This window comes from Callithrix jacchus, chromosome 1, assembly GCF_049354715.1.
Source record: "Callithrix jacchus isolate 240 chromosome 1, calJac240_pri, whole genome shotgun sequence".
Taxonomy (NCBI): domain Eukaryota; kingdom Metazoa; phylum Chordata; class Mammalia; order Primates; family Cebidae; genus Callithrix; species Callithrix jacchus.
Window position 1 is genome coordinate 202,583,714 of NC_133502.1, and position 25,079 is coordinate 202,608,792.

The 25,079-nt window shown below is 40.5% G+C and overlaps 1 protein-coding gene across 3 annotated transcripts in view; it reads left to right on the forward strand.

Annotated features, from left to right (window-relative positions):
* The window catches only part of SLC5A1 (solute carrier family 5 member 1), a 145,306-nt gene extending 136,701 nt beyond the window's left edge, over nucleotides 1-8,605 (forward strand). For all 3 annotated transcript variants that reach the window (XM_078339114.1, XM_078339113.1, XM_002743701.6), the window contains 2 exons: nucleotides 1,640-1,745; nucleotides 6,477-8,605. In XM_078339114.1, coding sequence (XP_078195240.1) covers nucleotides 1,640-1,745; nucleotides 6,477-6,700 — 330 coding nt within the window. In that variant the 3' untranslated portion in view covers nucleotides 6,701-8,605. The remainder of the gene's footprint in view (nucleotides 1-1,639; nucleotides 1,746-6,476) is intronic.
* The last annotated feature ends 16,474 nt before the right edge of the window (nucleotides 8,606-25,079 follow it).

Sequence of the window (25,079 nt, forward strand, 5' to 3'; positions counted from 1 at the left end):
CATATCCAGCCAAACTAAGCTTCATAAATGAAGGAAAAATAAAATTTTTCACAAACAAGCAAGCACTCAGAGATTTCATCACTACCAGGCCTGCTTTACAAGAGCTTCTGAAAGAAGCACTATACACAGAAAGGAACAACCAGTATCAGTCAACCCAAAAACTTACCAAAAGGTAAAGAGTATCTCCATAATGAAGAATCTGTATCAACTAATGGACAAATAGCCACCTAGCATTAAATGACAATATTAAACTCATAAATATCAATATTAATCCTAAATTTAAATGGATTAAATGCCCCAAGCAAAGACACAGACAGACAAATTGAATAAAAAGTCAAAACCTATCGGTACACTGTATCCAGATTCGTCTCATAAGCAAGGATACACAAAGACTCAAAACAAAGGGTTGGTGGAAGACTTACCAATCAAATGGAGAGAAAAAAAACAGGAGTTGTAACTTTCGTCTCAGAAAAAATAAACTTTAATAGTAACAAAGACTAAAAGAAACAAAGAAGGACATTATATAATGGTAAAAGGATCAATGCAACAACAGGAGTCAATGATCATAAATATATATGCACCCATTATAGGAACACCCAGATACATAAGACAAGGTCTTAATGACTTGTAAAGAGACTTGGACTCCCGCACAATAATAGCGGGAGACTCTGACACCACATTGTTAATATTCGATGGATCAATGAGATAGAAAATTAACAGGGACATCTATGATTTGAACTCAGACCTGGAACAAGTAAACTCAGTGAATATTTATAGAATTCTTCACCCCAGGTCCACAGAGCATACATTTTTCTCAGTATCACATTACACCTATTTTGAAAGTGACCACATAATTGGAAGTAAATCACTCTTCAGCATTTGCATAGCATTTCACAGACTTAAATGAAATATTGGTTGGCTGTTTGTTATTTTCTTCCCTTATTCCTTCCTGTCTCCCTGTTAAGCACAATTGTCAGCATAAAAGAGGTTTTTAATACCTATTTTTAGATTGCATTCCAGCCTGGACAACAGAGCAAGACTCCTGTTCTCTCTTCCCCTTTCTCTTTCTTTTCTTTCTTTAAAAAAAAAGTATCACAGTCCCAAACACATTTCTAGTTCATGCCTTAGACCAAGTTCATGCTCTAGATCAAGTTTTTGGTTCATGCTCTTGACTATATCAATAGAAACTGTGTCCCCTGCTCTACCATATTCTATTTTGGCTCATTATTCTAGATTCTAATCCCCATAATGTGACATAGTAAAAAAATCTGAACTTATACTCCTAACCTGGACAATGGCTGTCTTTGTTGCTTCCTACTGCCAGTGCTAAAAGGAACAAATTTATTTATCATGCAAACATGAAAGAGTTCATTCAACAAATATTTCTCTATGAGGCAGCCTTTTGGCTCTGAATATACATGTATCATAGAGGCTAATGTATATATGTATATTACTTTCATCTAAGTTACCAATATTTTTAGAGATAATGTTGTGGATGGGAATTGTTATGTATGTCCTTGTTGGTACTGAGAGGCCACATTCCCTTCCCTTCCTTTATGCATATCTCTTTGCTTCCCTAACTTCTTGTCCCAAGATGCTATTTGGATCTTTCTGTTGACCTGCTCTGCCTTCTCTGCAGCTTTATCGTCTGTGTTGGAGTCTGCGCAACAGCAAAGAGGAGCGTATTGACCTGGATGTGGAAGAGGAGAACATCAAAGAAGACCCTAAGGAGACCATTGAAATAGGTGATTTATGACCCAGAGCAGATCCCCAAACCATGAAACTTACTTCTACATGATAACTTTACTGAAGCCTTCCCTAAATGACTATCAGAGCTCAGATGTCTCCCTTCCAGGGTAGTGAGGAGCAGAGTGGGGATGAAATGGATAAGTGGTTTGGGGGAAGTTCACTCTGAGTTCAAGGGGAGGAAAGGGTACAGAATCATTCCAGCTCCCTCACCCTTTATATTTAAACAAATTTTGTGGGTACACAGTAAGTTATATATTTATGAGGTACATGAGATGTTTTGATACAGGCATGCAGTGTGAAATAAGCACATCATGGAGAATGGGATATCCATCCTCTCAAGCATTTATCCTTTGAGTTGCAAACAATCCAGTTGCACTGTTAATTTTAGAATGTACAATTATTATTGACTATAGTCGTCCTGTTGTGCTATCAAATAGTAGGTCTTAGTCATTCTTTCTATTTTTTTTGTACCCATTAACCATCCCTACCCCATCCCCAGATCCCCACTACCCTTCCCAGCCTCTGGTAACCATCTTCCTGCTCTCTATGTCCATGAGTTCAATTGTTTTGATTTTTAGATCTCACAAATAAGTGAGAACATGTGATGTTTGTCTTACTGCGGCTGCCTTATTTCACTTAACATAATGATCTCCAGTTCCATCCATGTTGTTGTAAATGACAGGGTCTCATTCTTTCTTTATGTCTGAATAGTACTCCATTGTGTATATGTACCTATTTTCTTCATTCATTCGTCTGTTGATAGACATTTAGGTTGCTTCCAAATCTTAGCCATTATAAATAGTGTTGTAACAAACATGGGGCTGCAGATATCTCTTCAATATACTAATTTCCTTTCTTTTGGGTATATACCCAGCAGTGGGATTGCTGAATCATATGGTAGCTCTATTTTTAGTTTTTTGAGGAACCTCCAAACTGTTCTCCATATTGTTGGTGGTCATACTAACTTTCATTCCCACCAACAGTGTACAAGGTTTCCCCTTTTCTCCACATCCTCATTAGCATTTATTATTTCCCATCTTTTGGGTATAATCCATTTTAACTGTGATGAGATGATATATCATTATAGTTTTGATTGCATTTCTATGATTAATGATGTTGAGCACCTTTTTATGTACCTGTCTGCCATTTATATATTGTCTTTTGAGAAACGTCTGTTCAAACCTTTTGACCATTTTTGATTGGATTCTCACCCTTCATATTTGACAGTGCTCAGTGAGTAAGTGTGGGTGAGGAATTTGCCACCCTGTCTTGATTTGGGGAATGGCTGGGGATAAGAGAAGAGTTGAGGCTGGGTGTGGTGGCTCACGCCTGTAATGCCAGCACTTTGGGAGGCTGAGGTGGGCAGATCACTAGGTCAGGAGTTTGAGACCAGGCTGGCTAACATGGTGAAATCCTTTCTCTACTAAAAATACAAAAAATTAGCTGGGCATAGTGGCACATGCCTGTAGTCCCAGCTACTCAAGAGGCTGAGGCAGGAGAATTGCTTTAACCCAGGAGAAGGAGGTTGCAGTGAGCTGAGATCGCACCACTGCACTCCAACCTGGGCAACAGAGCAAGACTCCATCTCAAAAAAAAGAAAAAGAAAAAGAAAAAAGAGTTTGAGTTCTTTTGACATAGAGGACAGATGAAACCAAGGGTATGGTCAGTTCTAGTGACATCAAGATGAGATAGAGGCCCTTGGGATCTTATGTTGTACTGGCTTACAATATCAAATATAGAAGATCCAATTTCTCAGGAAGACCAATAAATAATGCATAGTCAGTGCCCGAAGGCTTATCCTTGAAGTTAATGCTTTCTTCTACTTTAGTATTGTAACCTTCCTCTCTACATGGGGGACTTGCACATGTGGAGGATAATTGTGGAGGTGTGTGGTGTGCAGAGATATGAGGGCTCAAAGTCATACGTGCTTTACCTGGTACTGGGCTGGAGGCCTCATCGTCACTCCATCTGAAGGAGAGCGCAGGTGTAGCGCAGAACAAGTTCTGAATCTGGCCATCAGGAACGTCATAGAATTCTAACTCAGGAAAGAGCCCTAGAGATCATTTGGTCTTATCACCTCATTTTATAGACATGTAAATTGAGGCTTAGGGAGGGAGAGGCTGTGCCTAAGTTCTCAACTTTGCTACAATCTGCTCTTGATCTTTGAGGACCTTTCAGTTCTAAAACCTGTGACTACAAATACCGGAGGGAGTGTGGAGCCACAGCAGCTGGCCATGGTGCTGAAAACAGTCAGCCCCTTCCTGCTTCCCCAGAGCAGGCAGGCAGGAACATGCCCTCTACTTCTCCTGCTTCCAAAAATGTCTCCACACTGTGTGAGAATATCATAGATTTTAAAGGGTTAGATTTTAAATGGATTAGGAGTATTTTGAGTGTCGAAGGTCTTATTGTGGAAGAAGAGATTATTTTTATGCCAGAAGGCAGACTTAACAATGGTGGGTGAAAAGAATTCATCCAATTTTAACTCAGAGTAAGGAGTCAGAATAGTGCAGAGATGGTTTCTGAGATTTGGAATCATGAAGAAATGGAATTGAAATATGAATTCTCTTCCTACTATGCTGGGAAAGTGATTCCATTGTTCTAAAGCTCAGATTCTTCACATAAAAGTATTCTAAATGGAAACCCATACCTCTTATGCTCTGCCATAAGAATTGGCTATAATTATCACCATCATGATTGCTTTGAAGGAATAGTTTTCTAATTGAGTTGGTCTGGGCAGGGATGAGCAGTATGTATACATTTATCAAGGATTCTATAGAGGGAACATCCATACTGGCTAGAGAATTGATTTGGTATCTCTGAAGTTCATGGCAGCACTCAAATTCTGTCTGTTTCCATGAACTTAGGTTGAAATCAGACTGAACATCCTATTCTATTAAAGCACAATAAACTAAATTCTCTTGAGGGCTTTTACAGACCATGGGTGTCACACTCACCATTCTCTAGGAAGCATCAACACAAGAAGCCTTTCAGGTACATCATTATCCTCATATCATCACCACCACCACCACCACCACCACCACCACCACCATCATTGATAATGATATGATCATCACATATTTTAATTATAAACACTTTAGTGATTCATTTCAGCACTGCATCATCCTCTTAAGGCAGATAATACAAGTACAATTCTTCCAATTTTCCTTCCCTCCCCAAACAGGAAAATGAGACAGAGAATTTCCTAAGGCCATTTAACTTTTTAATTGACCCAGAAAGCCATGTATTTCTCACTTGAGCTGGTCAGTGATCCTAGCTTCTTACTCCTTCTTCCCCATTCTGCTATTCTGGTGGAGTTAGTCAAAAGGGAGAGGTGTGAGTGTGTGAGAGAAAGGAGAGAATGGAAAGAGACTTACACCTCTTGACATCTACAGTGTCAAGGGACACAGTTTAGGAGTATTTTGAGTGTGGAAGAGGGTCTACCACAATAAGAGAGGCTCCACCACAATAAGAAGTAGAAGCTCTCTCATTAAATCATTAAATTCTTCATTTATAGAATGAAGAAGCTATTATTTATCTAATTCTATTACTGAAGATAAGGGATGTGAATTCACAACACCATAAAGCTAGGTTTTGGTCCCAACTCTATGGTCTCATGTGTGAACTTGGTCACTGAGATTCTTGCTGGTTCTAAAATTCTGTGAGGCTGGGCCTGGTGGCCCACATCTGTAATTTCAGCACTTTGGAAGGCCAAGGTGGGAAGATTGCTTGAGTCCAGGAGTTCAAGACCAGCCTGGGCAACATACTGAGACCCTGACTCTACAAAAAAATTAAAAAATTAGCTGGGCATGGTGGCATGCACCTATAGTACCAGCTTAGCTACTAAGAAGGCCAAGGTCGAGGGATCGTTTGGCCCAGGAGTTCATGGCTGCAGTGAGTTATGATGACCACTACTGTACTCCAGTCTGGGCAACAGAGCAAGACTCTGTCTCTTAAAAAATAAAGATAAAATTCAGTGACTTGTAAAATTAGGAAAGTGCTTTGCAGGGTCTGTGACTGTGGTGCTGAATGCACAATGGGCTTGATCTCTTATCTAGTGAGTGGCAGAGTGGGTATTTGAAATGAGGTTTGTGTACCTCCAGGGCCATGCCTGGGCTCAGTTCCCTTGGTGGGCATCCGAGTTGAGTACCAGGGCCATGTGTGGATGGTTTGATTAAGCAGTGTTGACATGTGACATTAGATCCTAACCCTGGGAAGTATTGATCACTGCTGCACTGCATCAGGAGCTGTTCAGACCAATTCTTACCACCTGGCTGGATTTAGAAAGGACAGATGTAGCCAAAGCACTCCTGAGTCATGCCAGCCAGATTGCTTTCTGGTGATGTAGTGAAGAGATATGAGATTTTGTGTTTCAGAGGTGGGTCCTTCCTATGGCACAATTCCCCAGCCCATTATTAATGTGCCTTTATCATAAACTATTATTTGAGCTGACTGTTCCAAATAAAAATAAATTTGCATTGGGCCTGATAGAGATAAAGCTTAGCCTAGCTGGTCCTAAATATGTAGATAGTAAGATTGTTTTGTCATTAAGTTTATTGGAACATTTTCTACTATTTTCATTCCTTAAAACAAGAAAATATGGGGGAAATTTCTTGTTTTGAGGAAATTTCTGCAGAATAGCAGGTGCTTCATGGTGTGGCATCTCCCCTGGAAACTTTTCTAGTCTGTCCTACTTCTGTGTCCAGTAATTCTTCTATGCTTTTGCCCAGACACAGAAGTTCCTGAGGAGAGGAAAGGATTCTTCAGGAGAGCCTATGATCTGTTTTGTGGGCTGGAGCAGCAGAGTGCACCCAAGATGACCGAGGAAGAGGAGAAAGCCATGAAGATGAAGATGACAGACACCTCTGAAAAGCCTTTGTGGAGGACAGTGGTGAACATCAATGGCATCATCCTGCTGACCGTGGCTGTCTTTTGCCATGCATATTTTGCCTGAGTCCTACCTTTTGCTGTAGATTCACTATGGCTGGGCTCTTACTCACTTCCTTTTAATCTTGTCCTGTGGTATTGAAGGGAAACCAGCCAGTTGTAAATTTTGCCCAGGTGGATAAATGTGTACATGTGTAATTACAGGCTAGCTGGAGGAAAATCATTAGTTTGCTGTTAACTTAAGCATTTGAAGCTGGTGTGATGCAGTGATCTGTACCTACTGAAGCTGCAGAAGGAAAGTCCACTCAGTCACATCCAGAAAAAGGTAGACTAAGAATCAGAAGCCATGTGATGTCTGATGTGAGTCTGTCTCAATGTGATTTGTAATCCTTGAATATTGTTTTAAGAGTTTTGGTCACAATGGTTCCCGATACTTTCCCTCTTCGTCCTCCTCTCCATTTTTTTTAAAAAAGAAAACTATTTCTCCCCCATCATATCCCTCTTGAGTTTGAGTTTTGCCTGGACTTTCCCTCTCAAGTGTGTCAATCTGATAAACTGAGGAATGCATGGAAGCTGAGGATGGAGCTTGATGGGCTCCCTGTCCTGGGTGTTTGCTCTTTGAAGTGGAGGCCTGAGGAAGGTAGAACTTCCATAGAAGGGAGGGACTTAGGCACCAGCCTCAGGCTTGTTGGGGAGGCAGATAGCCTGAGTCCAGGACATTTTCTGGGTTTGTTCAAATGTCCATTGTACTTCCCTGTGTTTGGGATTCCACTCATTTTGGCATTCACAGTGCCTAGAATGTCTTAGACTTTCAGCAATGCTTGTTGAATAAATGAATGACATAGGCATTTATTTATAAATCTTTGCTTTCTTTTTACATGAGCCTGGTCCTTAGTTAACCTCTTCTTGTGGCTGCACAAAGTATGCCCACTGGTTACTAATGAATTGGGATGCATTTGCCACAGGCCACTCTGCCTGCCTCATGGTGCTGAGGTTGACAGAAGGGGCTTAGAAACTGACACTTTGTCATGTGAGAGAGCAAATGTGCCTACTAGGGGCATGTGTAAACTCAAAGCAGCTGCACAACTGCACTCTTCCAAAACATTGAAGTCATTAGCCTGAGATCATCCTCCCTGTGAGTTCACATGACCATAACTCTTCCTTTCGTAGTTGTCTGAAATTGGTGTTCATGGATTGACAAAGGTTAGGGTAGGTGATCTCTGTTCCGAGTGGTGGCACCCAATACTTCTAGCTGACAGATGTGTATTTTTTGTTGAACCATTTTCTTAGGAAGAAATTCTTTTATTTAAATTAAACTAATTATTTTAATTATACCTATGAAATCTCAATTATACTGTAATATAATCCCATTGAAAAAATTATGATGTTAGTATTGACTGGCTTCAGGCTAGCTTAAAAAAAGCTGAGAGTGTGGTTCCTGGGTATAAACACGGTTCAAGAGGTAAAGGGATGGCTTTTTCTCATAGAAGTAAGGAAACCCATAGGGCACTATTTGTAATGCCTTCTCAGTCCCCTGAATCTAGGCAGAGGAGAGGGAATAGTGGAGAATTTCACATGGCTGGCAGTCCCTAAAGGGCTCCATCTGACATGGAGCTTGTGCTATGTTTTGAATTTTGAGAGGCTAAAGGGAGAGGAAGGAAAGCCACTGGATGAAGTGGATAGTGGAAAATGTCTGGATTGTCCTGGATTTGGTTTCTGGCTTTGCTAATGATTTGCTGTGTATATTTTGGTAAATTATTTTGTCTCAACTGTGTATTTTTTTTTTGAAAAATGAAGGCCTTGGTGCTTATAGCATCTACCTACCTCCTGTGGTTGTGATGATGACACTTTGAAACAGGATGGGAGATACATATGTGAAAGATGCCATACAGGTGCTATATTAACCTGCATTATAGTCCCATAAATTAAAATGTATTGCTTTGATAAAAATAAAAACATTGAAACACCATAACATCCTGATTCCCTGTTTTCCAGAGATTCTAGACAAATACTAAATATATCTATGGTGAGCTTAGTTAGCACAAGATATGAGTTAGAAAGTAAGAGGACAGGATAGTTGATAATGGGATCTAGCAACTTGAACAATTTAAAAAAATATAGCTGTTTAGAGATTATTTCAACTGCAAAGCCACTAGTAAACATGAGGTGAATAACTCTACCTGTACAATATCCTGTTAGAATAGGTTAAGTCACTTAGGGTGAGCAAATGATAAATTATACTACAATAATTTCCGGGGCACTATTCATTTCCTCAAATTGAAGATGGCATTCCATATGAGGTTGAGTGGCTGCTTATCAATGCTCTGTTTATAGAACTGAAAAATCTTGCCCTATAAGGCAAAAAGCTTCTTTAAATATAGATGCCTATTTCAAAAGGAGTCTCTCAAAATGCAAAGCCAGGCCTCCGTCCCTACAGAGTGAAGTTGGTACTGGGGCCTTTGACCTACATGGGAGCCCTGCTTGCTTGTGTGTAGCTGCGCCAGGCATTGATGTTCCCTCAGTGACATTCCTACTCTGGAACTCACTGGAACACACTCTTTCCTAGTGCTGAAGTCACCATCTCCTAAAAGAGGCGCTGCAGCTTGTGTTTTCTTGTCCTGCTTCATAAAAGTGAACCTTTAGTGAAAAGCATAGGTGTGCTTGCCTGGCAGAGAGGGGTTTCTTAACATCCTTCCCATTCCATCCAAAGAAAATCTCACCTAACCTCCAAGTTGCAATTTGATGGATGAAATTGTTTCAGTGAGGTGGCATTGTCTTGGTAGTTTGGTGGGAATGGGATTAGGGAGGTATTGACCTTCAATGGGGCCAGTGTTGTGTGACTGGCTCCGAGGGACTCAGGTAAGTACCATTCAGTCCCAGAGCCCCATGTTGCATCCCCAACCCAGCCAGCTTTTGAAGTCCTGGGAGGCACTCAGTGAAAGAGCAGGCAATTTTTGACCATTTATCCCCTGCTTGGAAAACTGGTAGCAAAAACCCATCTAATAAAGGGAGCTTCTTCACACAAGAGTGCTGGTGGCAGACACACATACAGTTCAGAACCAGACCAAGGGCTGCTTAGAGTAGTGATTTTCAGACTATAACTTGCATCGGAAACCCCCCGGAGGGCTTGTTGAAACACAGATTTTTGGCATGCACCCCCTCCCCTGACATTTCTGATTTTTAGGTCTGGAATAGGGCCTGAGAATGTGCATTTCTTTTTTTCTTTTCTTTTTTTGAGACAGAGTCTTCTTCTGTTGCCCAGGCTGGAGGTCAGTAGTGTGATCTTGGCTCACCACAGCCTCTGCCTCCCAGATTCAAGTGATTCTCCTGCCTCAGCCTCCCGAGTAGCTGGGACTACAGGCGTACACCATTCTGCCCAGCTACTTTTTGTATTTTTGGTAGAGACAGGGTTTCACTATGTTGGCCAAGCTGGTCTTGAACTCCTGACCTCATGATCCACCCACCTCAGCCTCTCAAAATACTGGGATTACAGGTGTGAGCCAACACGCCTGTCTGATAAAGTGCATTTCTAACAAGTTCCCAGTTGATTTTGTTGCTGCTGGTCTGGTGAACACATTTTGAAAACCACTATTTAGAGTTAACTTCTAAAGGGGCTTTATTTCCTCACCAATGCTGGAAGAATGGAGGAAACTTTTCCCCAGGTCCCTTTGAGATTTATAGAGATGTGTCTTTTCTGAAACCAAAGGTGTGTAGGTATGGCTGAGGTGCAGTTGCATTATAGCACCAAAAGACAGAAAAATTTGACCCCATTGACTTTTAGGGCCCATCTACTTAATTCTGGCCTCTCCTCTACATGTCCAATGCCTGTTACTTTTTTTTGAAATTACTTTTATTTTTAAATTTACAAATAATAATTATATGTACTTATGGCATGCAACATGATGTTTTTATGTATGCATACATTGTGGAAATGACTAAATTAAGGTAATTAACATCTATTACATTTTTTTATGGTGAGAACACTTACAATTTACTCTCAGCAATTTTCAAGTATATATTATATTACTATCAACTATAATTAATATGTTGTACAGTAAATTTTCTGAACTTATTCCACCTGTCTAACTAAAACTTTGTATCTGACCAACATCTCCCCAGCCCCTTCCTCCCCCAGCCCTTGATAACCATCATTCTACTCTCTGCTTCTGAGTTTGACTTAAGATTCTACATATAAGCAGGATCATATGTTATTTGTCCTAGACTTCTCTATACATAATTGCCTCTTTCCTAGTTATCTGAGAAGTCTATTAATATAGAGAAAAACTGGCATCAAAAGAGCTCTTTCTAAACCTCTTGTCTACAAGAAATGTCTCTTGTCACACGGTACTTTCTCCCTTCTTGATTTTGCATCAGTCCAATGCTGATCTATCCTTGCTCTGGATTGCACAAACTTGTACCTTCTTGGGTATCTTGTGTCACTAATTCCCCCTTCTCTTCCAATTTTAAATGTTTTCTTTATTAGTTCTCACCTCCAGTTCACTCTTTCCCCACTGCTGACACTCAGCTTACTCACACACATCCCCAGTCACTGAGTTGCCACAGGCAATGGCAGTTGTGGCTTTTCTGCCTTCTTGGCAAAATATGGCTCTGTTCATTGGGGTATTAGGTATTAAGTACCTATTGATCAGGCACTGTGCTAGGTGCAGCCATTACAGAAATGAGCAGCAGACATCATCTCCATTCCAATGCGACTCACCAGATCAGCCATTTCTGATTAACACTCAGGTGCATTAACTCTCACTTTTCACTTTTGCAGGCATTCCTTAATACCACTTAGATCTCCCTATTCCCCAAGTTCCTTTCTTTCCAAACTCCCTCCCCTTATTAGACACCGGAAGTCACCTGAGGAACAGTCCTTCAGTAGACACTGTTGGCCAAAGGTTATCTGGCCCAGAAATGTGTTTCAACTGGACAGAGACCCTCAGCTCTAGGCAACTGCAGCACTCCTGAGAGCAGGGCAGGTGGGGAGGGACATAAGTTCCAGTGCAGGGTGAGCTCAGCAAAGGGATGGGGACTGATTCCAGAATCCAGGTCATCCTTGCAGCTCTTTGTATGCCATAAATATGTACAGTTACTACATGTTAACTTACAATAATGAAAAAGCAAATAAATGAACAAGACCCAAGTCTGAGTCATCTAAAATCATAAGGAACTTTATTTATTTATTTATTTTGAGACAAGGTCTCTCTCTGTTGCCTAAGCTGGAGTGCAGTAGAGTGATCATAGTTCACTTCAGCCTTGACCTCATGGGCTCAAGCAATCCTCCCACCTCAGTCTCCACAGCAGCTGAGACTACAGGTGCCCGACACCATACAAGCGCAATTTTTCTATTTTTTGTAGAGACAAGGTTTCACCATATTGCCCAGGCCAGTCTTAAACTTCTGGGTTCAAGCGATCTGCCCACCTTAACCTCCCAAAAGTGCTGGGAATACAGGCAGGATTCACCACACCCAGCCAAGGAATCATATTAAAGCTGACCAAAATTGGCCCTCTTTTTTTTTAAAGAAGAAATTCATTTATTATGTGATAATGTGTAAGCTAGGGAAAATACTAAGATTTTATTCAAATTACTTGAAATTTGAAAACAAAGCTGTAAAGATCCCACTACACAGAAAGAGGTTAATAAGAAAAGATTCAGGGTTGATACAAATGAAAGAAAGTGCAATTAACTTCATGGGTAACAATAATTTATTTCTTTCTTTCCTTTTTTTTTTTTTTTTTTGAGATGGAGTCTCGCTCTGTTGCCCAGGCTGGAGTGCAGTGACAGTCTTGGCTCACTGCAACCTCCACCTCCCAGGTTCAAGCAGTTCTCCTGCCTCAGCCTCCTGAGTAGCTGGGATTACAGTCAGCTGCCACCATGCCTGGCTAATTTTTTTATTTTTTATTTTTAGTAGAGATGGGGTTTCACCATGTTGGCCAGGCTGGTCTCAAACTCCTGACCTTGTGATCAACCCACCCCGGCCTCCCAAAGTGCTGGGATTACAGCCGTGAGCTACCGTGCTCGATCTTTCATGGGTAACAATTTCTATTTGAGAACGTAAGTACCACAAGAAAATATTCCCTGGTTTTTGATTCTGACTTTTATCCTAACACTCTGTAAAGTACCCAAAATTCAACAAGAATTGAATGGTCATTTGTCACAATTTTCAGGTATTCCTGTGAATCATTAATTTTTTTTCAAACCCGAAGATAAGTGGAAATAAACAATCTGTACAACAAACTACCTTGACATGAGTTTGCCTACATAACAAACCTGCACATGTACTGTAAACCTAAAAAATATTACCTAGAATTTGCTTAATGGATGCATGCACCTCTTACCTTTAAGTCTGATGTACATGAATTTATACCATTTTGCAAAACTGCAAGTGCAATCCTATTTTAGGATTATAAGCAAAGCTTGAAGCACATAACATATTACAGAAACTGCCTTTATTGACAGCTGATGGAAACATTTCTCAAATAACGTTGTGAATTTAATATGTTAGATCTAATTTAATATAATCGCAATTTGGTCTTTTATTTTTATTTATTTATTTTTTTAGAGATGCGGTTTCACCATATTGGCCAGGCTGAACTTGAACTCCTGACCTCAGGTGATCCGCCTGCCTCGGCCTCCCGAAGTGCTGGGATTATAGGCGTGAGCCACCGCGCCCGGCCTTTACTTTCATATTAAAGAAAAAAGTATACTGTAAGGATGAAGGATTTTACTAAAGTTATGGTTAACTGGAGATATATCACTAATAAAAACCTTGTTCCCTGCTATAATTAAATCAAAATTGGGTTAAGAGGCATGGCCTCTTAAAAAAGTGTGAAGAGGAGGGAGGGAGACTCTGCATTGCCAATAAAAAGCCCTCATCAGCTACTTGGGAGGCTGAGGCAGGAAAATCATTTGAACCTGTGAGGCAGAGGTTGCAGTAAGCTGAGATCATGACACTGCACTCCAGCCTGGGTGACAGAACAAGTCTCCATCTAAGGAAAAAAAAAAAAGGCCCTCATGTCCCCGTTTCCCACAAGACCTGAGCTCCTGGTAGAAGCAGCTGGAAAATAGAGGAGCTTCCAGCAGAAGAGGTGAGTCCATGCCTGCATATTTGTTTTTCCCTCTCAGATCTCTAGAAATTGGGGGTTATGGCCTGTGGGGGTAAATGAAGAAAATTAGTAATCAATGCATTTCACAAAGGCTGTCTGAGTGTTGCCTCAGTGTTGAAACCAGTCATCCTGGATCTTCTCACGCTAGAAGTGGTGGCAGTCAATTTGGTATTCAGTTCCAAGGCTTCAAGAAGAATTCAATTCTTATTTTCAACAATGTCTTGCTCAGGTTCCCCTGAGAGGTGGGAAGTGGCGAAATGACCCCAGCTTGCTGTCTTCACATGGCTGCTGCCATTTCATGGGCTCAGGCACATCTGCTGGGTCACCAGGAGAATGGACCCTTCCTCCACCTCAGCTCAAAGCACAGTGACCATTTGGGACTTGTCTTTCCCAGTAGAACTTCAAATCTCTGATGTAGCACATGCTTGAGTGTAGTACTCATGGCTTGTTCTAGGAATGACGTAACTGGAATACAATAGCTCTCTTCATGTGAAGATTGTTACCTGTCACAACTAATAGGCTTTCAACTCAGAAGTTCACGTCCCTTGTGTACTTTACCCTGGCAGTGAACATGGATGGAGTCTTACAATAAGCTAGCATCTGCAAAAAACCAATGTCCCTGGAGTGTGGATGTGTCATCTGCCTCAACTGCATCAATTCACTGCAGATGGACCTCCTTGGGGGGTATCTTGCTACTTCTGTTTTATGGTCTCTCAGAAAAACAAAATCAGGCCGAATTGGCAGCTAGGGAAGCTGTTTTTCTGTATTAAGGAAGTGTAGCCCCAGTGGAAAATGATTCTACAGATGAAGCTGAGGATGCAGAAGATGCAGAAGTTCCAGGGTAAAAAACCTGCATATCCTTCCTCCTTCTGACTACTGTATCAGGAAAAATCACTTGTGCAATTGGCTCTCCATTCCATATGGGGATTAGCTGATGTCTGGCACCTAAACATGAAATGCTCCTTCAGCATCAATGATTCTCAGCCCTGTCAACACCTGGTGGTCTTCAACCAAAAATACCTATGTCTATGTCATGGATTAGACAAGGGAATCTCAAAATTTAGTGTACTCAGATTACTTGGGGATCTTGTTATAAAACAGATTCTGAAATAGGAGATTTCAGGATTGATCCTTCTGGCTTGGGGACCATGCTGAGTAGCAACAACTTAAGAGTATGAATCTGAGTTTGTCTCTGGTTGAGATGCCCAAGAGCCTTCTGTTATTCCCCTGGAAATTCTAATGTGCAGGGAATGTTGGTATACATTGCACTAAATACTCTCAACCCAGGGTTTGGAAAAATTTGGAATCGCACCTGTAGTATTTGTTCCTGTGAGTATGGGATGAGTTGCAGACTTTGGTCTCCTCATCTGTGCACCATGGGTTTCAACAGGGGCTCTGGGCTACGGAAAATACTCTCAGATTCCATAACTATGGAGGGAAGGAACATTTAAATGATTATGGTCAACATGGGTAAAGAATTAACACCTATAACCAGCAGTGGGCTCCTATGATGTCTCCAACACTTTTGGCACGGTACCTTCCCTAACACTCATGATTTCTACTAATCTGCCTTCCAATATTAGACCCTCTACTGAAATATGGAGCACAGATTCAGTCTGCCCAAATTTCCCTTAGAAAACTCTTCTTCCTTCTGTGTCAAAGTCCACTCATCTTATTTCATTTAGTAGTTCACCATCAAGGAGAGGTCAATCACCTGATGCCATTCTTTAATCTACAGCACTTACATTGGTGACCACATCTATCTTTTGACTTGAAGAATAATATGTTCTGTAGTTTTTTTTTTCAGAATACTCTAGGAAATTAGTTTTCTCCAGGTCAGATCTGTTCTTCTTCCACTGAAATTGGTGGCTTCACCTTTGAACTATAAACCTAATATCTTAAAATGCTCATTGTATCTGTTGCCTTGATTCTCTACAATTAATCAACTATGACTAACAACTTTTAAATACCTTTCTCTAGTCTCTTAAATTTCATTTTCTTTTTTTTAAAAATTTATTTTTAGGGATGAAGGGAGGAAGGCAGGAAGGGAGGAAAGGAGGAAGGGAGGGAGGAAGGAAGGGAGGGAGGGAGGGAGGGAGAGAAGGGAAGGAAGGAAATCGAGCAATGAGAGAGACATTGCCGACCTGGATCTAGAGGTCTACAAGTTGATTTCTTTTTTTTTCTTTTTTTGAGAGAAGGAAAGAAAAAAAAGGAGTGAAGGAGAGGAAGAAAGAGGAAGAAAAAGAGGGAGAGAGAAGGGAAATGTTGCTTTATTCTAAAAAAAAATGGGTATTAATAATGGCCAATCAATGTTTCATTTAAACCTATGAGTAGGTGTGATGTGGTATTGACAAGAATGTATATTTTGTGTATTTGAAGTGGAGAGGTCTATAAATATTTATTAAGTTTACTTGTTCCGGATCTGAGTTCGAGTCCTTGATATCCTTATTAATTTTCTGTCTCGTTGAGTCTAAGTCTCTTTATAGGTCTTATGTATCTGGGTGTTAGGATCATTAGCTCTTCTTGCTGCATTGATCCTTTTACCACTATATCTTTGTTGCTTTAAGATCTATTTTATCAGATACGAGAATTGCAACTCCTGCTTTTTATTTATTCATTTATTTTTGCTCACCATTTTGTTGGTAAATCTTTCTCCATCCCTTTGTTTTGAGTCTTTGTGTATCCTTGCAAGTGAAATGGGTCTGGATGTAACATGCCCTTGGGTTTTGGCTGTGTCTTTTGATTGGGGGATTTAGTCGATTTAAATTTAGGATTACTGCCATTTGATGTTAACTGGCTGTTTTATCCATTCGTTGATGTAAATTCTTCTTTATGTTGATGCTCTTTACTTTTTGGTATATTTTTAGTAAGGCTAATACTGGTTGTTTCTTTGTATGTGTAATGCTTCTTTGAGAAGCTCTTGTAAAGCAGGCCTGGTGGTAATAAAATCTCTGAGTACTTGCTTGTTCATAAAAGATTTTATTTTTCCTTCAGTTGTGAAGCTTAGTTTGGCTGGATATGAAATTCTGGGCTGAAGGTTCTGTCCTTTGAGGATATTGAATATTGGCCCCCACTCTCTTCTGGCTTGTAGAGTTTCTGCTGAGAGATCTGCTGTAAGTCTGATAGGCTTGCCTTTGTGGGTAACCTGACCTTTCTCTCTGGCTGCCCTTAGTATTTTCTCCTTCGTTTCAACCCTGGTAAATCTAACAATTATGTGCCTTGGGGTTGCTCTTCTTGAGGAATATCTTTGTGGTGTTCTCTGTATTACCTGGGGTTGAATATTGACCTGCTTTGCTAGTTTAGGAAAATTTTCCTGAATAATATCCTGAAGGGTATTTTCCAGCTTGGATTCATTCTCTCCGTTGCATTCAGGTACACCTATCAAATGTAAATTTGGTCTTTTCACATAATCCCACATTTCTTGGAGACTTTGCTCATTCCTTTTAATGCTTTTTTCTCTAATCTTGCTTCTCGTTTTATTTCATTAAGTTGGACTTCTGCCTCTGATATCCTTTCTTCTGCTTGAACAATTCGAGTGTTTAAACCTGTGCATACTTCTCGGAGTTCCTGTATTGTATTCTTCAGTTCCATTAATTCACTTATATTCCTCTCTAAGTTGTCTATTCTCATTAGGATTTCGTCAAACCTTTTTTCAAAGTTCTTAGTTTCTTTACATTGGGCTACAACATGTTCTCTTAACTTACAGAAGTTTCTTATTATCCATCTTCTGAAGCCTGATTCTGTTAATGGGATGCGCTTGTCCTCCATGAAGCCTTGTTCCCTTGTTGATGAGAAACTGTGATCCTCTTTAGAGGGAGAGGCGTTCTGATTTTGAGTATTCTCAGCCTTTTTATGCTGGTTTCTTCCCATCATTGTAAATTTATCCACCTGTCGTCTTTGTAATTACCAACTTTCAAATTAGGTCTCTGAGTGGACGTCCAAGTTGTTAATTCCCGGGGCCAAAATATGAGCAACCCACTGCGCCGGCCAAAACAGCGGCATTAACACTGATGGTGCTTTTCTGCCTGGGAATTTCCAGTCTGGCTTCCTTCTTGAGTCCGTAATAGGCGACTCTGCCTTCCCAGAGCTCCAAACCTCGGTCAGAAGGGGAACCAGTCCCGTTTACTCTGCACCAAGAGCTGCCGTGCCGAGGTGCCAGCACAACCGCTGCGCCGGCCACAAGAGTTGCGCTGGCGACCCGTGTGGCTCCTCCAAACCTCGATCAGAAGGGGAACCAGTCCCGTTTACTCTGCACCGAGAGTTGCCACGCCGAGGTGCCAATGAAACTGCTTGCACCGGCCTCAAGAGTTGTGCTGGTGACCCGTGTGGCTCCTCCAAACCTCGGTCAGAAGGGGAGCCAGTCCTGTTTACTCTGCACCGAGAGCTGCTGCGCTGAGGTGCTGGCGAAACTGCTGCGCCTGCCACAAGAGTCGTGCTGGCAACCCGTGTGGCTCCTCCAAACCTCGGTCAGAAGGGGAACCAGTCCCGTTTACTCTGCACCAAGAGCTGCCACACCAAGGTGCCGACGAAACCACTGCACCAGCTACAAGAGTCGCGCTGGCGACCCGTGGAGCTCCTCCACTGGGAATCTTCTGCTCTGTGAGCGACCAAAATTTGTCTGAAAGTGTGGCGTCCTCTCGTTGTCTGACCTTTCGCTGGGAGCTGCAATCCCGAGATGTTAGTGATCGGTCATCTTGGATCGTTCCCTTAAATTTCAGTTTCTTACCGTTTTTTTGATTAAGGCCTCACCTCCCCTGTAAGATGGAAAACATTCTTCCATCTATGTCCCCATCCTTCTGTCCAGAGCTAATCTGCTCTTGCTCTGGATTGCATGAACTTGTGCCTTCTTTGGTATCTTGTGTCATTAATTCTCCCTTCTCTTCTAATGTTTTCTGTATTGGTTCTTACCATTTAACATAAAAATATACTCTCCTTTATTTGGGGGGGGGAATGAAAGATTTCTTAACCATATGTCTCCCTTTAACTACTCCCACATCTCTCTTTTCAGCCAAACTTTTAGGAGGAGAAGCCCTCAGCTGTTGTCTTTACTTTCTCACCTCCAGTTCACTCTTTCCCCACTGCTGACACTCAGCTTACTCACACACATCCCCAGTCACTGAGTTGCCACAGGCAATGGCATTTGTCGCTTTTCTGCCTTTTGGCAAAATATGACTCTGTTCATTGGGGTATTAGGTATTAAGTACCTATTGATCAGGCACTGTGCTAGGTGCAGCCATTACAGAAATGAGCAGCAGACATCATCTCCATTCCAATGCGACTCACCAGATCAGCCATTTCTGATGAATACTCAGGTTCATTGACTCTGTTTTCACTTTTGCAGGCATTCCTTAATGCCACTTAGATCTCCCTATTACCCAAATCCCCTTTCTTTCCAACCCCCCTTCCCTTATTAGACACAGCTTTTTAAAGCAATCACTGTCATACCCATGGCTTCAGTTTTATTCTGTATGCTATGACAGTAGAATTTAAATGTTATTCTTATCTAACAGTTTTATTTTACATGACACCTCATTTGCTACAACCATAAATTCAAAGATTCTCTAAAAAAGTAATCACTAAAAAATTGTCATATTCTTAGTATGTAAATTTTAGGAAATTTCCTTAATGATTTGAGTTAGTGTATGTGTGTTACTTTTGAAAGCATGAGTTGGGTTGTCACAGAATGGACTTAGCCTATGGAGATTCATATCCAGTGTTGAACAAGGAGGTTCCATTTCAATGTGACACATAAGAGTTCAAAACTATCTTATTCCCCACACCTATTCCTCTTCCTACATTCTCTGTCTAGGAGAAAATCACTGCTATTTACCCAATCCTTCAAACTAGAGCCTTAGCAGCCAGTTTTTCCTTCCACTTCCCCTCTTCTTCCACATCGAATCACCTAGCACTTCCTTCTCTGTCTTCCGAATGATCACAAAACTTTTCCTTCTACTCCAGTCACCTCCAGTGCCTTTAGCCTTACTATTCTTCAGATGCACATAATGACTTAATTAGTCCCATTGCTTCCATCGATCCCGCTCCATTGTGCAGAGTGATATCACTGCAAACACTTCTGATAGAGACTCCTCACCTGCGTGGAGTTCAGTGACTCTCTTGTTTCCAGAACAAAATTCAAGCTCTACCCCAACATCTAATTTTGGGTCAGATAGATATGGGTTTGTCTTCCAGGTTCATTCACTGTCCAGCAGTGTAGCCTTGGACAACTGAACCCTCTAAGCCTTTGTTTGCTCATCTGCCTGAACTCACGGAGGTTTGGGACTGTTTCACACATGCCGTGTTGGCACTTAGAAGAGACTTAATCAATGTTGAATAAAGGGGAGGCATTTTAAAATCCACATGAAAAAACTATTATTAGTTTAGAAAAAAGTAGCTAATCTCCCATGTCACTTCCCCTCCAAGCTTGACTTCTACCTTTACTTTCTCATCATCATGATTGGTTTGTGGGGATCAAGATTACTCAGGATTAAATTCTGGCCCCATCTTGAGCAGTCATAGAAACTTGAGGAAGGTACTTAACTTCTCCATCTAGATTTGTTATGTAAAATCTGTAAAATAGAATGTATTCTGGGGGTTAAATTAGTATGCCACAGTTGGAACACTGTCAGGCTTGCCAGATGTTTACTATTCATCTTTATCAAATGAGGACAGTGGTATCACACTGTGTAGTTCTCAATTTTGTGTAAGAAAACAATGCTTTATGCATTGTTAGTAAAAGAAATATCTGAATACCCCTGCCATGGAAGGAAGAAACAGAGGGAGAAAAGAGAGTTGGTATGTCCTTGCATTTCAGAACCAAGAAGGATGAGTTCAGTCCCTATTTTATGGACAAGGAAGAGAAAGCGTAACATGTCCTAGGGTTTCATTCAAGTTGCAGCCATGTGACCACAAGTTGAAGACAAAACTTAACACTTGTAAGATGGGAGAGAAGCATTTAGTTAAAAAAGCAGTCAAAAATTTATGTATAACTACATTTGGTGAGCAAATGAAAGTGGCCAGACTCAGAAAAACAGAGATATGAATGGAATTGACTTTAGTAACCAGGGTTTTCTTTCTCTCCTTTTCTTTTATTCCTTCCTTCTTTCTTTCTTTCTTTCTTTCTTTTTTCTTTCTTCTTTCTTTCTTTGTGGGGTGGGGCATTGTAAGCCACTAGCCTGACTTGGTTGTTTCCTGGTAACCAGGTGACATTGGAGGCTTTGTGGGTGATAAGCATCAGCCAGGGTCAGCAGCCTTTAGTCTAAAAGCCTTTAGGATTTTAGAAATAGATGAATCTAGGTAATAATAATTCTGGGTAACCACAGTTTCTTGAATAAAAACTAAGTACATTGAAATAGAAAACATTGTGTCATGAAGATATAGAAATAGGATCAGCTCCTTTCTTTCATTTTAATTGCAGAGATTTTATTACTCTAGAGAAAATGTCTTATAGCTCTTCTATCCCTCATTCTCAGCAAACTGACACAGAACAGAAAACTAAACGCTGAATGTTCTCACATAGGTGGGTGTTGAACAATGAGAACACATGGACTCAGGGAGAGGAACATCACACACTGGGGGCAGTTGGTGTGGGGGGGGTTGCTAGGGGAGGGGACAGTGGGGGGTGGGGAGGGATAACTTGGGGAGAAATGCTGGATATAGTCAAACGGAGAATAGAGGCAGCAAACCACCTGGTTATGTATGCACCTATGCAACAACCCTGCATGACCTGCACATGTACCCCCCCCAGAACCTAAAGTAAAATTAAAACAAAAACAAAAACAAAACAAAACTTTAGTTTGGCTCTTTCTTTCACAGAATAATTAAGCCTCATGATGGGTGTGCCTTTGTAACAAGGAAGTGCTGTACTCCCTCTTCAGAATATTGAAACATTGTGAAAGAATGAACAAATAATTATAAGACTTAATAGATTGTACCTTTATACACAAAGCATGCAAGTAATTGTGAAAACTCCTTGCTTAGTGGTGTATGGCAAGCCTCTGTGTAATTTTCTATACCAGGTGGTAGATGAGATAGTGTTGAATGAGAGCACAAAATGAGCTCTTTATGGTATTCTTTAGGATGTAAAATATGTTTTTGTGTATATCATATTGGAACATTCCATATACAAATAAGGCCTGTGTATATTCTCCCTATGTTTGCTGATGCAGAAAGGAAGACCTAGAGATCTGAAGGGACTTTGTGAGACAGCTGCTGAACAGAACTGAGGTTCTAAGTCATCAAATTAGACATGGAGGTGGTAGTGATGCCAAACTCAGTTCTTAAAAACTTTACAAACTCCAGAATGCATCTTATATTTTACCCATAACATAGACCTCTCTTAGAATTTACTTTCATTTTGATTAGTTCCATTTGCATTTTATTTTACAGAACTTACAGGCAGCATTTACCTCTCCATTTTTCCTCCTAAGGAGATGGGTTCTCACTGTGTTGCACAGGCCGGCTTCTAACTCCTGACCTTGGCTCAAGCAATCCCGTGTCCTCAGCCTGTAGAAGAGCTGAGAATACAGGCATGTGCTGTCTTTCCTGGCTCTAACTTCTGTCCCTACAGTTACTGAAGTGGATAAAGATAAAAATCGAGGTAATAAACTGGCCTAAGTTTACTAGTCAGATCAACAGTTTAATAAATCTTAAAGAGTTTCTTCTGCTAACTGATTTGAAGCTGAGAATGCCCTGGTCAGGAGAAACTGGCAAGAGGGCAGGTAAGGCACCACACATTAAGCACAGAATGAGAGTATCAAGTGTTAAGTCAGAAAAGTTAAAAAAAAAATAGTTTCTGAGCACAGATTTTACCATTTTTTGTTTATTTGCATGACAGTAAGTTTTCATTTGTCTCTTAAAATATATTTTTGTGGCATTCAGTAAATTAATAACAGAAACCTCAATTTAGGTGTTTATTCTTATTTCTGTAGAAACATGTTTGGCTGGGCATGGTGGCTCACTCCTATAATCCCAGCACTTTGGGAGGCTCATGTGTGTGGATCACCCGAGGTCAGGAGTTTGAGACCAGCCTGGTCAACATGGTGAAATTTCATCTCTATTAAAAATTCAAAAAATTAGCTGGGCCCAGTGGCACATGCCTATAATTTCAGCTACTTGGGAGGCTGAGGCAGAAGAATCACTTGAACCTGGGAAGTGGAGGTTGCAGTGAGCCAAGATCATGCCACTGCACTCCAGTCTGGTTGGGCAACAAGAGGGAAACTCTGTCTCAAAACAAAAACAACAACAAAAAAAGAAAAGAAAAGAAACATGTTCAGAGCACTAACTATAAAGCATAGACACATTCAAAGTTTGTGGTCAATATCTTTATTTCAGAAAATTATGTATCACTTTTCTTGTAAACTGATAAATTCCTACTTAGATGTGAAACATTTTAGCCTTTCTATAATGAGGAATTAAATTGTTTTGGTTACATAGACAAATATCACAGCAACCAGTGCTCCAACCATCTATGACACAATAAACAGTTATTTAAAGTCATCAGGTACAGCAGGGCACATCCTGGAGCGTTCTCTAGGTGTCAAGTATTGTTTCAGGAACTTATGCCATAAATAATGCTCTACTTCATTGTTCTCTTCAGAAACATTTCAAAAGAACACGATGTCTTGAAGCCATTTCAAAGAGATGTTCTAAGAGCCCAGTATAGATCTCAGATAGACTCAAACATATTTCATTCTATCTTGCCTTTATTTAGCAGTAGATCTAATATGACTGGTGGTAATATAAGTAACACACGTTAAGATAGTAGGATCTCATTATCCAATTTTATTATTACCCATCAACTTTTCATACAGCTTTTTGTGTTCTTACCTTAGGAACATTGCTAATTTGCTGGCTCTCTCAACTGAGGGGTCAGGGAAGGGAAAGAATGGGCAATATGACGTAGAGACCTCTGAGCAACAAGTTTTTCAGCTTTCTAGTAGCTATTTTGAACTCTCCTTTAAAAATAACTATCAATGTGCTTAATATAAAAGATGTAGAAAATATAGAAAAAGTATTCATTATACTCAGAATACCCAGAGCTAGCTTGTATTATGATTTTGGTGTTGGTTCTTTGGCGTTTTCTGGCATGCATTTGAATACAATATTTCACAATTTTTTTTGTAAAATAAAACTTTTTGACCATTTTTATGTGCTGCCTTGTAACTTTTACTTAAAGCAGTGAAATAATGGCATAAGTTTCTAAAACAGTACTGACACCTAGAGAGCACTCCAGGATGTCTTTCCATGCCAGTGCACCTGCTCTACCTGATGACTTGAAATAACTGCTTAGTGTACTACAGACTGCTTAAAGCATTATTACCTTATCTACCCTTTATGATTGGCCATCTTTTGTAGTGAAGTCATACACAATCCTGTTATATTTGATTCTAACAACACAGATACAACACATTTTGATGGCGGATGCATAGTGTCTCTTAATAAAATACAGACAATATATTTTTTCTAATGACGTAATTAAACTGATGAAATGAGTCATTTTGTAGTTAAGGTATTTTATTATTAAATATTCTTGTGTCAAGTTGGAGTTACCATCGACTTTTAACTGATATAAACATTCTTCATTTAAGTTCTGTGGTTCTTGGTAGTTTATCTTATGTCTTTAATTCTGAATATCTACCAGTTTAAATAATTGGATGCCATCTTAGATGATAAATCAAAAGACAACATTAGCATATCTAGGAAATTTGGGAGAAACTTAACTAGTTTGGGGTAAAATGAAATATATTTATTGAGCACTTTTAAAGGGCCAGGAAGTGTTGCAGATGCAGGGCAAACAGTGGAATACAAGATAGAGCCCCATTCTAACTCTGACCCTTACATTCTATAGAGAGGTAAGGGCAGATAACACATGAAAAGTCGAGACTATCAGGTGGTGAGGTGCTGGGAAGAAAGTAAATAGGGAAATGGAATAAAAAGAAGGCAGTTTTGTGGAGGGTAGGGAGTAAGAGTTGGATGTTCTCTTTAAGTGACATGTAAACAGTCTTGAAAGTGAAAGGGACTGGGTGCAGTGGTTCCCACCTGTAATCTCAGCACTTTGGTATGCCAAGATGGGGACACTGCTTGAGGCCAGGAGTTTAAGACCAGCCTGCTTAATGTAGACCCCATCTTATTTATTTTTAAAAATAAATTAAAAGGTGAGGGGGAGCCTTGTGAAGATGTTGGGATAGGGCTTCCAGAGAGGAATATCTTCTTTAGAATTCCTCAAATGGGAACACTTGTTTTGGGCAAAGGACAGAAAGACACAAGGGTGGCTGCAGCAGAGTGAAAGAGATGCTAGGATGAATATGATGGGTTAGGGTCTTGTACACGTGGTGGGC